The sequence below is a fragment of the Chiloscyllium plagiosum genome, chromosome 7 (genome assembly GCF_004010195.1).
Source record: "Chiloscyllium plagiosum isolate BGI_BamShark_2017 chromosome 7, ASM401019v2, whole genome shotgun sequence".
In the NCBI taxonomy this organism is placed as follows: domain Eukaryota; kingdom Metazoa; phylum Chordata; class Chondrichthyes; order Orectolobiformes; family Hemiscylliidae; genus Chiloscyllium; species Chiloscyllium plagiosum.
The window spans coordinates 106,331,271-106,347,713 of NC_057716.1; the positions used below are offsets into that span (position 1 = coordinate 106,331,271).

Consider the following 16,443-nt stretch of genomic DNA (forward strand, 5'->3'; position numbering starts at 1 on the left):
TAAACGGAGAGCAATTTGAGAGGTTGTCACTTTCTGGTTACCATTCAAACAGAGCGCCCTGAAGCAAGGTGACCTGGGTACGTAATAACTGTAGTTAAGACTGCCCTGGGGCACTGGAGTACAAGCCAGATTGTGGAGACTGAACTGTAGCTGCAAGACCTGACCAATGCAAGAGAATGGGCAGCAAGCATGCAGACAGACCTGCTGTAATGATGAGATCTGTCAGTGATAATGTCCTGTCAGTTCCTCTTTCAGGAACTCCAGTGACAATGGCAGGGTCTGCGTCAAGGCTATCCAGCATCGCTTGGTGTTCTTCGCTGCCCATTAGGTCAGGTCCAGCAGTAATTACACTCACACCACCTCTCCCACACTCCTTAATACAAAAAGCAAAGCCAGTAGTTTCTTAGCAGTGGTGAACTCAAAGCACAAGGTGATTTAAAAATCAAAGGCAGAGGTTCTCGCTGAGTGCTGCGGTGATGGTAGCTAATTCCACCATAAAAACGTCAACATTGCAACATCTCAAAAGGTGCTTTAGATACGGCATTATTTTCAAAAAATTAATAATTTATTCGATGCTTTAATTGTACAAACACTGCGCCCAGCGCCCAGGTAGGAGGAAAGGACAGAATCTCAGGGAGCTTAGACCTGCAGTGAGAAAAGCCCTTAACTGATGGCGAGTTTTTTTTTGACTATCCCCCCACACTCTCTGAGCAGATTCAGGGGCCTAGTTTCTGGTTTTAGATGGATAGAGGGGAGCTTTGGGAAGAGAGGCACGGTGTAGGAGGGAATTGTTTCCAGTGTATTAGCCTCAAGAAGCACAGAGGGGTGGGGAAAATAAAGTGCAGTGTGAAATAATGAGGCTGAACCACAGGCTTATCCCTCAGCCTGACAAAGTGAGGCAGCAAGTTATCAGCAACCAAAACAACTTTCCAACAGCCCTACAACACAAACTTATTTTTAGAAAAGCTTATTCTTCACACAGGAATAATCTCAGATCAGACAAGGACTTTGAGCTTGTGTGTGTTTGGACAAATAATTCAATTCCAGTGTAACTGACACTGCTACAACTTAAGACAGCTTTGAAAGTAGGAGTTCTCCACTGTCTCAAGGAAACCTCACTCAGGGCTACAAGCTTTCCGAAAACTTTATAAGTAAGGCAGAGGAGAGGGGGTTGGATTGTAATAGTAGGAATAGTGCTTACTGTGCGGGGGTGGGGGTGAGGATTCTGACAAAGTGAAGCCACAGAAACTGTTTACGTGAGAGAATCTCAAACTTTGCCTGCCCGCCCATCTGAAAGAAAAGTCTCACACCCCCAAGCACATGTAAATACAGTGTTAATGCTGACCAAAAAAACTTACATCTTATAACTAGACTATACAAAAACCAAACCTAAACCCTCTAAGTCTCAGGTGAGTGTGTCACAGGGAGACTTGGGTCAGGATCCACTCTCCCTTTTCAGTTGGCACACACAAACCTCTTTCGGGGTAGGAACAGCAACTTTAGAACCATATATTATTTTTTTTTCTCCTGTTTTAAAAAAAAAATCATAAACCCTTAAATCGAAACAGTCTCGTGATACAATTCCAACTTGAATTCCTTGAAAATCTTTGGAAATAGTGACAGATTGACACCAGTAATTGTCTAGGACTTCTGTAATCCTCTCAGGCTTCTGGCTGTAAGAAGAATGAGTTCATCGCACAATCAACTTGGAATGTTGACCTTCAGCACCATTTCCTGACTTCAATAACCAAACAAGTGAAGGCCCTGGATCACTGCAGCCCGGTGAAGATCTATCACTACTTTAGGAGGTATTTATCCCAGGACTAGCTGTAAGTGACATTTAGTCCCTGGTAGTATAGTGCTAGCAGAACTAGCTCCTGTATTAAAGTTCACACATCGTCACAGAGGTTGTAACACAGGCCTGCTGGAGTCCAAACCAGTTGGTTGTGAGCACTTCTCCTCTTCCTCCGCCAACTCTTCCAGTATCTCTCTGTGGCAAAGTCAAACAGAGAAGATTAGTAACAGAACTGTCCCCAAGCCAGCATTGTATGCAAGGAGAAAAGGAGTGTCTTGCAGACACTGCCTCCAACTTGCACCACAAACACACAAGACACCTCAGGTATTGCAAAACAGGAGCCGCTACCTAACACTGCTCTCTCTCGGGCTCAAGTTGGCAGGAAATATGCCAATATTTATCATTCAATCACTACAAGTATACGATCTGCTACATGGGCTAGGTATGGGATTGGGGCAGGAAGTCACTGCAATAACAAGAGCAGGATTTGGATAGAGAGTTACAGTAACGACAGGTTCAGGGTAGTGAGTGTTTAATGCAATGAAAGGCACTGACTTGGGGTGAAGTGGAAGGAGTGAGTTACTACAGGAACAGGCATGGAATCGGCTGGTGGGATTGGAGAAGGAAGCCAACTACAACAACAGGATGGGGGTCCAGGCAAATTAGTACACAATACATCCCTCAGTAATTGTCAGTGGAATACATGTTTGATTTCTTTCACCTAACCCAGAAGAGACAATTACGGTCCCTCCTCAGATCAGTTAATTCTGTGGATTGAAGTCAGCATTGACTTTCAAACTAAGCTAACCACTGAACAAAGTGGCCACGTCGCCAAGGAGTCAAGACAAATATTATTCTGTAAGCAAAAAAGCACAAAGGGAAAAACTGCCCATCAGCCAGATTTGCAGGTGTACAGTTGATCTCATGAGGATGTGTGAAGGGGGTTTGACTCATCAAGTTCTTACTTGTGCATGTAGAAAAAGATGTAGCCGCTCTTGTCTCGGTCTGACTGCACTGTGCCTTCCATTGTCTTGGATACCTCCAGATCATTGTACGTCAACCAGGTCTGCTTCTTTATATCATACACATCACTAATGTAGTGCCCTTCACAAAATAAAAAGTCACGAGTGGTCAACCAGCTATACAATAAATGAGGTGCTAATTATTCAGCCCCTTACATCTATTCCACCCATTCAATAACATCATAGCCCATTCTTTAACCTAATGCCTATTCTCTATATCCCTTGATTGAGTGTCCAAGAATCTAGCATTCTAGTCTCAATATACTCACTTACTTGTATCCACAGCAGCCGAAAGGTACCCAGCCCACGTGAAGCAATTATAGAGGGCAGTCAAGGGTCACCTAGATTGCTGTGGGCCTGCAGTCACGTATAGGCCAGACCAGGATGGTCCATGGTCACTATTACGGAGATCAGTTTTCAACCCACATTCTCAGAACTTTAGCTTGGGTTAGTGGGTTTTGAGAAGATTGAGAAACAAATTAGAGGAAAAGTTTGAGACCATCAATAATACTGGCGTAAAATTCACTAAAGAGGAGGAAAGCAATAACAAACTGCCATTCCTAGATGTCACAGTAGAGTGAACAGTCAATGGGGAACTTCAAACCAGTATCCACAGGAAAACACCACATACGGACCAAATATTGAACTACAGAAGCAATCATCCCAACGCCCACAAACAAAGCTGCAACAGAACATTATTTCAACGAGCTACCACACACTGCAGCACAGAGGAACTACGAAGAGCAGAGGAAAATCACCTATACAATGTATTCAAAAAGAATGAGTACCCAATGAACACAGTCCACTAATTTCTCAGCAACAAACCCAAACAAGCAGACAAAATACGTACAGAAACCCTAGCCACTTTCCCCTATATCAAAGACATCTCGGAAATGACTGTCAGACTACTCAGATATCCTTGGCATTATGGTAGCCCACAAACCCACCAACACACTGAAACAGCAGCTAATGAACTTGAAAGGCCCTATACAGACAGAAAGCAAAATTAATGTCATTTACAAAATACTGTGCAAGGACTGTAACAAACACTACATTGGACAAACAGGCAGAAAACTAACCACCAGGATACATGAACATTAACTAGCCACAAAACGGCAGGACGCTCTCTCACTAGTATCCTCACATACGGATGAGGAAGGACACCACTTCGACTGGGACAACACATCCATCCTAGGACAAGGCAAACAGAGACATGCACAGGAACTCCTAGAATCATGGCATTCCAACTGGAACTCTATCAACAAACACCGAGTTAGACCCCATTTACCACCCTCAGAAAAAGAACAGAAAATGACATCACCATAGAAAATGACAAAACCAACCCAAGGAAACCTATACACAAACAGAAACTGGGTCACTAACACCAGCGCTTCACTGGAGGCTCACTGATGAGGTTACCTAGTATGGTGACGAAACGTCTAAAAACAAACCCTCCAACTCAGCGAGCACACTTACATTTAGCTTGGGTCTCTGGATTATTAGTGTTGTCTTAACTTTATCCAAAGACTCTTCGACAGAGATTTGTAGCCTTCTCTGCTTTTACAACTAACACAAAATACTTCATCACAGATACAAATCCACATCATTCCTCAATCCCAGGTTATATTGGCCAGGCATGTCATTTAATCTACCCCATCTACCACCCAGAAAAAGAGAACAGGAAATGACAACACCAACCCAAAGAAACCCAAACATATAAATAGACAGCAGGGATCATATACAGTGCTTCGCCTGAGGCCCACTGAAGGGGTTACCTAGTAGGGTGACAAAATGTCTGAAAATGAAACTTCCAGCTCAGCGAGCAAACCTACATCCAGAACCTCAACCTGAGCTACAAATCTTCTCACAACTCGCTACGATTTAATCTGGTTGCAAATCATATTTTTCAGATAAGGATAAGGGCAGCAGGTCCACAAGAATTCCACCATCCACACGCTTCTGACCAAGACACTCACCAGCCTCCCTTGGAAATATAACGCTGTTGCTTCAATGTCACTAGGTCAAAATCCTGGAACTCCCTCCCTTTCAGCACTGTGCGCGTATAACATGCCAGATGGATTGTGGTGGTTAAAGCACTGGAGTGATTAGGGACAGGCAGTAACTCTTGACCCAGCCAGTGATGCCCATATCTTTTTCTGAAAAAGAATGAACAACTATCTGGTACCTACCAGAAGAGGAGGAGCTGCCGATGTGACTGACCACACTGATTAGCCGGTAAGAATGTGCAAGTTCACCTGTCTGCAGGAACAGAAACCCAGTTAGTAAAAGGTCTCAACAGATAACAGTATTGACCATAATAAGTCAATACAAAGAACCAAAGCCAACATGAGGAAAACATTTGGATGCAGCGATGGTTAGATTGGGAATGTGCTGCCTGAGAATGTGTTGGAGGTAGATTGAATTATGGCTTTCAAATGAGATTGGGATCATTATCTGTGAGATGGGAAAGATTTAAAAGGGACCCAAGGGGCAACATTTTCACGCAGAGTGCGGTGCATGTATGGACTGAGCTGCCAGAGGAAGTGGTGTAGGTTGGTACAATTACAAAATTTAAAAGGCATCTGGATGGGTACATGAATAATAAGGGCTTAGAGGGACTTGGGCCAAATGCTGGCAAATGGGGCTAGATTAATTTAGGATATCTGGTTGGCACGGTAACCGAAGGATCAGTTTCTGTGCTGTACATCTCTATGACTCTAAGAAGAGGGAAGATTGTAGGGCAGGAGTGTGGGAGTAGCCTCAATGATCCTGCAGAAAGCAGTCATGGACAATGACCTCTTCTCTGCTGTGAACATTCTATTCTAAGACAGAACACCTGAGAGTATTAGCCACAATCTGCTGCAGCTCTGCCCAGACTGACTATGCAATACAAGTCTAAATTGGAGGTTAGGGATCTTGACAGAAGGACAGCATACTTCCCAATCCCACAGGGTGAATGGAGGGGTCGGGGGAAGAGCAAGGGGAGGATCTTGACGTACCCTCCAATTTGGCACTGCACCTCCAATGTCACGAATTTCCTAATGGACAGATTTGCATGGCTGCTAGCCACAGCTCCCCAACTGCACACTGTTCACATGTGCTCTCACTCTCTCACACCTCACCTCTGCATTTCTTTTTAATTCCTCAGCCTCAACCTCACTATAATCCATGTCCAGGATTTCTTCATTGCCAGAATCTTCATCTGAGCCCATAAGATCACCAATGCAGTTATTGAACTCTGAAACGATTTATGATGATTTCATTGCAAGAGAATTAAAACAAAGATCACTTTACCACTAATTAAAAAATGAGAATACAGCAAGTCTCACAAAGTGCTGTTTCAGGAAGAACTATCTGTCCATACTTTGTTTTCTGTGGGTCATCCATTATTGAATTCACCTCCTTCGAATGGAGAGGCACAGTACAGAGATTATGTTGCACATTTATTTGTTGCTTTTGCAGAATTGATTTGGAAAGGATGGGGTAAAGAGCTTCTAATGAAAGCAAAATACTGCAGATGCTGGACACAAACACAGGATATGCTGGAGAACCTCAGCAGGTCTGTGGTATCTGTAGAGAGTAACAAAGTTAATGTTTCAAATCCAATATGATTATTTTTTAGAACAATACTAACTCTGTTTCTCACTCGACAGACACTGCCAGACCTAGCGACTGATACAACTGAGTGGCTTGCTCGGACATTTCAGAGGGCAGTTGAGAGTAAACCAGCTGTGGGTCTGGAGTCACATGTAGGCTAGATCAGGTAAGGACTGGCAGATATCCTTCCCTAAAGCTCGTTAGTGAACCAGATAGGGGTTTTCCAACAACTGACAATGGTTTCATGGTCTTCAGTTGACTCTTAATTCCAGATAGTTTTTATTGAATTCAAATTCCACAACCTGCTGTGGGGGATTCGAACCCAGGTCCCCAGAATATTATAATAGGTTTCTGGACTAATAGTAGAGAGGTAATGTCACTAGGCCATTGCCTCCCCTAGAAATTCACCAAAGATCCTTAGACAGCACCTTCCAAACCCACAACCACTTCCATCTAGAAGGACAAGGGCATTAAGTACTTGGGAACACCACCCCCTGCAAGTTCCCCTCCAAGCCACTCACCATCCTGACTTGGAAATATACCTCCGTTCCTTCACAGTCATTGGGTCAAAATCCTGGAATTCCCTCCCTAAGGTCATTGTGGGTCAACGCACAGCAAGTGGACTGCAGCAATTTAAAGCAGCAGCTCACCCCCACCTTCTCAAGGGCAAATAGGGATGGGCTATCAATGCTGGCCCAGCCAGCAACATCTAAGTCCCACGAATGAAATTTAAAAAAAAGACCTGCTTAGTTTCTCCAGCAGTTTCTACTTTTGGTTCTAACACTGAGCCCGGAGGGAGAGTTTTGCCCACTTGTGAGATAAATAACTGAACATCACTACTCTCTCCCCTTTAGCTAATTCAATACCTACTTTGAAATACCTTTTAAATTATTGACAAATAACAGGCCACCAGTATCATACCCCAGACTTATGCAATAAGAGGCTTGCCCAAGTATACTTCACCTCAATGTAAAATGGTCTTTTAAGACATAGCTCATGCTAGGGAGAAGCAAATCCTTAATTCTGTTAATATAGTTCATAACGTATATATATAGAATCATAGAAGCATACCATACAGGAGTAGGCCATTTGGCCTATCAAGCCTGCTCTGCCTTTCAATATGATCATGGCTGATCGTCCAACCCAGTGCTCTGTTCCCACTTTCTCATGGTAATTTCTAATTAACCTAATCTAATTTCTAATTGATCCAAAAATGTGCAGATTAGGTGGACAGGCCATGCTCAATTGCCCCGCAATGTCCAGGAATGCACAGACTGGGTGGATTGGCCAAGGGTACTGCAGGGTTAAGGGGAATAGGGTGGAGACAAAGTGAGAGAGAGAGGGGAAGTCTATACCTGGGTGGGATGCTCTTTGGAGGGTCTGCACAGACGTGATGGGCCAAATAGCTTCTTTCAGCACTGTAGGGATTCTATGATTCTAACCTGGTCAAGGATGTTATTACACACCTCTGGAGCAGGTAGGACTTGAACGCAGGTAGGGGCACTACCACTGCACAAGAGCCCAAATATAGTACACCTTGATTCTGTTTGTGACACTCTCACCCAAGCCACAAGTGATGACAACTGATGCCCCAGCATAGCACAGAGCTCATGAGTAACTCTGTCAAGGGCAGAGGCAGTGCTGCATTTTTGAAAGTCTTGTCTTTTCGGTGAGACTTTAAACCGAGAGTCTACATGTCAAGAGAAAGGATCCCATGAATTTATCTAAAGGTAACATTTTTTGCAATGTTTCCAACCATTGTTTACTGCTTGCAAACCTGACAGAAAAACCAGTTGACACATATGTATCAGCAAACACAACTGAAAACAGTAATGAAGCAAAAACTACTGCAGGTCAGTGGTACCTTACCCTGGATACTCAGCTCTGTTGCCCTCTTTAAATCATCATCTTCTTTCATTTCTCGCGCTTCCTGACAAATCACAGAGAATTTGTTTAGCAATTTGGGTTAATGACTCTGGGTTAATGACAAATAGCATTCACCGTGGTTTCCACATACACTGTTATCAAATAACACAAGTCAGGCAAATGGAGAGCAACAGGGCATAAATGTCACAAGCTTAGGGTCTATTCCAGAATTTGAGCCAATGATACTGCCAGGTGCCGGTAATGGTCTCTCGAGATGTTGATAACCCAAGCCTGTCAAGTAATGGAAGCCTCATAAGGTCGGCTTTTTGGCAAACAAAAAATCCAAACTTCCTTCTGATCAAAAGCACATATTAACCATATAGCCAGAACTTCCAAGTGCTAACCTGTTCCTGGAGACTTTGGGCCAGTGCTTGCTGTAACTCTTGTTCCTCTCGCTCCCTGTCCAGGTCATACTGCTGCATCCAGTCCATCTCACACTGGGAGTCCTCTGGAGTTTTATTCTCCTTGTTCTCATCAAAGTCTTTCGTGACTTCGGCAGGCTCTATTCAAATAAATAAGTTTAAGATGTTAAAGGACTCAAGTAAATTAAAAATAAAACAACTATTTATGCTGGTTAGGGAGCAAACAACTCGGGCATGAAATCTCAAATCCAAGTCTTTCAACAGAGTAATTAGTAAATATAATCTTAGGAACATTACTCCGAATGGAAACTGATGCAGAGTCAGTTATTCATTTCAAAGTGGAGGCTGATAAATGTCTGTTAAAAAAGTTGATATTGTGAATACCATGGCATTCAAGGCGAAGGGCCAAATGCTGGAAAATGAGATTAAAATAGGTGGCTGTTTCTGACTGGCGTGGATACAATGGTCTGTCCTGCAAATTCCCCTGACTGTAAGATAGGAGTGAAGCTCAAAAATCATTCAACATCTCACCCGCCCATGTGGCAAAGCAGCATCTTCCCAGCCAGCATGGAAACAAACCCTTCAGTCCAACCTGTTCATGCCGACCAGATATGCCACGCAATCTAGATTAGATTACTTAGTGTGGAAACAGGCCCTTCGGCCCAAGTCCACACCGACCCTCCGAAGAGCAATCCACCCAGACCCACTCCCCTACATTTACCCCTTAACTAACACTACAGGCAATTTAGCATGGCCAATTCATCTAACTTGCACATCTTTGGACTGTGGGAGGAAACCGGAGCACCCGGAGGAAACCCACGCAGACACGGGGAGAATGTGCAAACTCCACACAGTGCCCCTTAGGTCTCTCTTACATCTTTCCCCTCTCACCCTAAACCTATGCCCTCTAGTTTTGGACTCCCTGACCCCAGGGAAAAGACTTTGCCTATTTATCCTGTCCAAGCCCCTCATAATTTTGTAAACCTCTATGGTCACCCCTCAGCCTCCTCTATGACCTTGTGCCCTGCTCCACCTTCCTACTTACCCATCTCCACAGGGGCCCTGGGCCCATCTGGTTCTGGCGATTCATGTTGTTCCAGCAATTCCTGAGCCTCGTCATCGCCAAAACCAGTGTCAGGGCTGCTGCTCGGTTTCTCTTGCTCCTCCGCCTTGCCAAACGAGAAGCGGGTTTCCCGCTTACTGATCTCCAGCACGGCTGCCAGCAGCTCGTCTTCACTCATGCTGTCAAACGAGGAGTCCAGTGCAGAGGCTGAGGCAGGGCGACTTGACTCCCGCTTGCTCGCTTTCAGTGCCTGGGAGGAGAGGGGGCGGGATACAGGAGAGTGAGAGCACGGAGGGAAGTGGGGGGTGCAGAATGAGATAGAGGAAAAAGAGGGAACGATGAATCAATGTGGTGCAGGATATAATGGCATCCTGGTCCAGTAATTACCTCAATCACAGAACTTGTATTTCTACAGTAGCTCAAATAGAACAGAGAACATTACATCGCAGTACAGGCCCTTCAGCCCTTGATATTGCATCTGTGAAACCAACCTGAAGTCCACCTAACCCACACTATTCCATTTTCATCCATATGTTTATCCAATGACCATTTAAATGCCCTTAAAGATGGCGAGTCTCCTACTGTGGCAGGCAGGGTGTTCCATGCCCCTAATCGTTAATGTAAAGATTATTCCACAATGCTTCACTGGAGTATCAGTACAGATGATCAGTACACACTGACAAAAATTCTTTTATTGTTTCACAGGATGTGGACACTGCTAACCTGACCAGGAATGATCACCTGTCCCTAACTGTCCTGGAGACTGAGGTGGTATGCTGCCACCTTAGACCACCACTGTCCCTACTGTGTAGGTACACTTGTTATTGGGGAGCAAATAGCAGGATTTTGAAACTGGCAGCATTACATTTACTGACTGCACCTCACTATCACCTTATAGGTCAGCACTGACCAGGAACTGAACTGAACCAGTGGCTAAAAAAAAAGTCAGAGGCTGGGAATTCTGTGACAACTAACTCACTTCTTGACTGCCCAAATCCTGATCATTATCGACAAGGAACAAGTCAGGAGTTTTAAACAATACTCTTCGTTTCTCTGGAAGACAGCAACTCCCACAATACTCAAGCAGCTTCCAGGACAAAACAGTCTGTCGGATTAACATTCCACCCATCACCTTTAATGTATACTGGTTACAGAGTGTATCAACTACAAGACACGCTCCAGAAAATCACCGAGGTTCCTTAGTCAGCACCTTCCAAACTGGCAGCCTTATACTGAACCTGTCCTTCCAGGAGGTAATGTCCTATAGAGAAGGAAACTGCCATTCTTACCTGGTGTGGCTTACATGTGATTCCAGACAGTGATGTTGTTAATTCTTAACTACCCTCTGGACAATAAATGCTGGCTTAGCCAGGGGATGCCCATATCTTGGGAATGAACAAGGGCTCTATAGTGAGATGAATTAGTGATTCCGCATGGGCCTTGTAGGGATTGTCATATAAATTAAAACCAGTATTACATTTTCCAATTAGAAGTACAAAAATAGTTAGGAAAAACTCCTTCCTTGCTTGTTCAGTAATTTTCCAAAGCAGAAAATGCTGGTAACAAACACCATCAGCAGACAGGAAGTACAGACTGGCATTTCAGGAGCGGACCCTTGGTGCGGCTTGATGGGAATACTGAATTAATGCACTGGTAGAGGAGTTGGTGGCACTGCTCAGCTGTTGGTACTCACACCGAAGTCATGAGTCATAAGGTCCACTTCATGACTGCAATGAAAACTCCCATCGCTGTGGTGAGGGAGCTGGGGGAAGCTCTTCTGTTGACAGTGCCATCTTTAGGATGAGACATTGAGCCGAGGCTTTAACAGCAGTTACAATCCATTGTAAGTGCAGGGCTGTTCTCCTGGTTTGAGTAACATGCCTTCCAAACAATTCATTTTGAGGTAACTAATGTTTCATAGATTACAACAGTGACCACAATTCAAAAGTACTGCTTTGTTTATACAGCACTTTGGGATGACTTGAGGTTTTGAAAAGAGCAGTTATGAATGGGAATTCTTTTTTGCCCAGGGACAGAGAGGTAGGTTATGTGATATCCTCAGCTTTCAGCCAGACTTACCAGCTGCATTTCCTCCTCCTCTTGCTGTACCTCACGCTGGACCTGCTCATTCAGCTGCCTGCTGACCACCATTGCCCGCTTCACCTGCTCCTCCTCACTGTCAGAGTCCAGAATTACGACTGCAGACCTGAAGCAGTACTTCCTGTGGGTGAACACTTGGAAATGAGGCAGCCAAAAGCAATCAGTTGCAACATAAGGAGGCAGGAACCCACCTTGTGCCTGTTCACCAACAACTCAAACACTCACTGCTCAAAGTGGATTCCTTTTCCTACCATCCTACAAGGCTGAACTCTGACTGGGTCATGGCTGTGCCAATTAATAATCTCCAGCCAGAAAATGTTCCAGTGCCTGTAAGCAGCTTACCAGTATGGAGGCTGGGTCAAAATCAAGCTTGCTGCAGGAGGGGGTGAGAACACAAACCCCAGTTGGAGTTTCCTCTCTGACCTAAGGAAGCATCAAGCATTACTTATAAACATCAGGGGAAAGTTTCAATCTCTGCTGAAACTCATTGCCCTCACAATATCCAAATAATTTTGGTTTTTTGCCTACACCTGCATCCTCTCAAAACCTGTGCTGACTACCTCTGTCAGAACTCAACTGTTCCACTCAACATCCACCCTAAATCTGGGGTGTCCCCTGCATCTTATCCCCATCCTTTTCACCTATTTCCTCCAGGTTCTATGCTCCACATCTCATTTGCTCTACTTGTTCCTACTGGGTTTCTCAATCTCCTGCACTCTACAAACTGTAGGATACAAAACACTTGAGACCAGACTGTGATTACTCACCTCCCCAGCGTGGACGCGGAAGTTGTTGAGTTCACGGACTGCGAAGTTTTGAGTGGTCGTGATCTGCAACATTCAAAACAGAGAGATGATATTACATCGGATCTAGGAGCAGGAGTAGGCTATCTGGTGTGTCAAGCCTGCTCTGCCATTCAATAAGATCATGGCTGATCTTTACATGGACTCAGTTCCACTTACCCGCCTGCCCACCATAACCCTGAATTCCTTTATTGTTCAAAAATCTATCTTTGTCTTAAAAACATTCAACCAGGTATGCTGCCATGTCAGAGGCTGCACATCAGCCCAGGAAGCAAACTGCTACTTCCTTCCCAATAATCTGCAAGTGTTACTAAAACCTTGAAGCTGAATTATAGAGGACTCCCTACTTTTTCTGATCACAGTATCATGACACACCTTGGGAAATGTTACATGATTAAAGGCAACTTGCACTGCGGCTATTTAACTGGTGGAAAAATATAGTTGAAACCAATCCTGGCCACTGTCTGTAGAGACTTTGTTGAAGACTTGCTAATCCCAAATCTGAACCCACCACCTGAAATCAGGCAACAAACTAACCTACAGCACCTCTGCACAGGCTGTCAAACAGAAGCAGAATGAAGAGCAAAATGGTCAGGAAGGATACATTATTTTGTGCTGAGATGAACAGTGGTGACACACTGGCTGCTTTTAAGGAAGAAGAGCTTGCATTTCTACAAAGCCTTTCACTTGCTCAGATGGCCTAATGCACTTTTAAGTGTAATCACTGTTGTGATATGGGGGACAAAGCAGCCAATCTGTACACAGCAAACTCCCATGCTATGAAAGAAGAGCAGGGATATTCTCTCTATTGCCCTCTCCAGCATTTTATCCCTCAGCCAGAGTTACCAAGATTCATTAGTTATGCCTGTGACTACTTAACCTTTCTAACTCTGGGTGAGAAATAGATGCTGGGCAGCACAATAGAGAAAGACCTCTGGTCTTCTTTCATAGAGTCCACAGGGTCTCTCAGGTTCATCACAACACAGGCAAGCAAAGAGATAACGACTCAGCCAAGAACACAAGAACTTGAAGACTACACAGAACTGCTTTTCTGTACGACTGTGTGCCCACCTCACCAAAGAAAGACTTAAATCAAAACCATTCTGACACAGAATCAAACCCACTGAGCCCAGATGAAGCAAGAAATTTAACTTTCTTTTGAGGATACAGATTATTAGTAACCTATTGGGTGCACTGGGGTCCTCCAAACTATTCCCAAACAACATTGCAGGATGTACAAGACATACCTGCACTATCAGCCTGGCTATTGAAACCATATCCCTACAGCAATGCACCTCATTCTTCACTGTAACAGTCCTCATTTTTCCTTCACTTACATTGCAGATTGCGTGTTCCAACCGAGAGAAAAGGGCTGCCTTGTGGTCTCTGTGCAGTGAGCCGCCAGGGTCAGGTACTTTGGAATGATCACCTGCTGACCAAGCTTGTTATTCACAGACAGCTGCACGTTAAAACTGTATCGTTTCAAGTGGAGTATGAGTACCCTGTAGGAAGAAGTCAGGCAGCCATTACAGCAAAGCACTTTCAGTAGTACACGTGAGCAGGAGTTTAACAACCTGACATCAAACTCACGCTCAGGGCAGTTCCAGCACACGATTAGATACAGAATAAAGCTCTACTCTTTAAATTAAAACTAATGCTCCCTCTATACTGTCGCCAAACACTCCCAGGAGCCGCTACAGCATCAGACTGGATACAAAGCTCTCTATTCTTCTAAACTGAGAGTTTGTTTGTAATACAGATAAATGAATTGGTTGATAATCTACAGGCCTGACTATACATTTGCCGACAATATGAAAATTAATGGGAATTGTGGGTAGTAAGGGAGGCTGTGAAAGGATACAGCAAGATACAAGCCAGTTGGAAAGTTGGGAGAAGTGGCAGGCGGAGTTTAATGCAGACAAGTGTGAGGTGATACATTTTGACTCTTAACTGTCTGCTGGGCAACTAGGGATGAGCAATAACTGCTGGTCTAGCCCGCAATACCCAAATCCTGACAGTGAATTTACAAAAGCTTCACCTGTCAAATTGTGACTCATTCACCTAATCTATTTTTAGGTTTTGGCTTTCCAAGTGTCTTGTAATTACTTCTTTATTGATCCTAACAAATTCCCATGACTGATATTAAACTAATTGGCCAATAGTTTCCTCCCCTCTTGAGCATTAGCATTTTCCAATCCACTGGAACCTGGCTCTTCAATCCAATAGTGTGTTCAGTACATTTTCCCCTAAGGATGCTGATTGTTCTAGGTTCCTCCTTCTCTATAACTTCTGCATCACATTACTATTGGTACACTGAAAACATTGATTATAAAATAATATACTGATTTAGAGATTCCACAATGAAGTTCCCAGCCTCATCCTCCAATGGACCAATCCTCACTTCAGCTACTGCTTCTGCTGCACTTCAGGTCTTTGCCTGGTAGATCTACCTCACTCCGAACAGAGTAGAGATTGCTCCCAGATTTATCTGGTTTACCTGCTGAGATGGGAGCATTCATCTTTCATTTCTGTCCTTATTTCTGGAGACATGGTGCCCAAACAGAGATCAGAGCTCTGCCCCACACTCAGATACTGACCTGGGCAGCCTGCTGAACTTGTGGGTCACAATTGCACTTTTGCCATTACACTTTTCACAGGAATATTCAATTTCTTCGGCCTGAAGCAAAGGAGACAAAGCCATTAGCAACATCAAACTGACCAGCTCATAAATATACATTATACACACAAACTGAGAGCCAGGTATAAATGGGTGGACTCCTCACATCAGCTGGTTATGTCTTGAAGCGGTGTAACTATTGTAATGTCGAACATATCAGCTCATTTTGAGCACAACAAACTCCCACACAGTGAAATGATAATAACTACATAATTGTTTTTGGTGATGTTGGTTTAGGTATAAATATTGGCTGGCTCTCATTATTATTATCCCGGACCAGACTGAGCTGACTGAGGACCAACAGCCTTTATTTTAAAGCAGAAAGAGTGAGAGATCTACGGGACTGGCTGCGAGGAAGTGAGGACTGCAGATGCTGGAGGTCAGAGTCAAAGAGTCTGGTGCTGGAAAAGCACAGCAGGTCAGGCAGCATCTAGGGAACAGAAGAGTCGACGATTTGAGCATAAGCTCTTCATCAGGATTCCAGATGAAGAAACATTGGTTGTCCTGCTCTTCGGATGCTGCCTAACCAGCTGTGATTATCTAGCACCACACACTTCAACTGGCTGAGAGAGTAAGGTTACAAGATTTCATGGTCTTAAAGAAACAGACTTTACTCAACAATGTTAGAACAGTAACACAATCAACAATACACGTACAACTTATTTCTAACACGCAACATTAACATGTGATGAATGAGCCACAGACTACAGTCAAGCAGCACACATCAATAATCAAATATGATCAAAGAAAATCTCACTGATTTCTCAGCAACTCCCCGCAGACGTTAATGACACAGCAAACCATCAACTCTCTTCAAACTTTACAAGGGATTATAGTCATTGCTTTTGTCAATTTCTCTCCATCATGAAGAGCCTCAATCCTCACTGCTCTTGCTCTGACCCTGGACTCAAACTTCACTCCAGTTACTCATTTGTAAGTGTAACACCAGCTCTTCACCCAAATAAATGCTGCAAATACAAAATAAAAACAAATTTCTGGAGAACCTCAGCAGATCTGGCAGCAATTGTGAAAGAAAGCAGAATTAACATTTTGACTCTGGGAAGACCCTTCTTTGTAACAGAAAGGGCTAGAAAATGG

General features: G+C 44.0%; 1 protein-coding gene across 3 annotated transcripts in view; it reads right to left on the reverse strand.

Annotated features, from left to right (window-relative positions):
- Positions 1–543: 543 nt before the first annotated feature.
- Positions 544–16,443, reverse strand: part of usp37 (ubiquitin specific peptidase 37) — a 46,713-nt gene continuing 30,813 nt past the window's right edge. For all 3 annotated transcript variants that reach the window (XM_043694359.1, XM_043694357.1, XM_043694358.1), the window contains exons 14-24: positions 15,266–15,345; positions 14,006–14,170; positions 12,633–12,695; positions 11,845–11,986; positions 9,748–10,015; positions 8,685–8,842; positions 8,284–8,344; positions 5,940–6,055; positions 5,007–5,076; positions 2,761–2,899; positions 544–1,990 (exon numbers count right to left, since the gene is read on the reverse strand). In XM_043694359.1, coding sequence (XP_043550294.1) covers positions 1,900–1,990; positions 2,761–2,899; positions 5,007–5,076; positions 5,940–6,055; positions 8,284–8,344; positions 8,685–8,842; positions 9,748–10,015; positions 11,845–11,986; positions 12,633–12,695; positions 14,006–14,170; positions 15,266–15,345 — 1,353 coding nt within the window. In that variant the 3' untranslated portion in view covers positions 544–1,899. The remainder of the gene's footprint in view (positions 1,991–2,760; positions 2,900–5,006; positions 5,077–5,939; positions 6,056–8,283; positions 8,345–8,684; positions 8,843–9,747; positions 10,016–11,844; positions 11,987–12,632; positions 12,696–14,005; positions 14,171–15,265; positions 15,346–16,443) is intronic.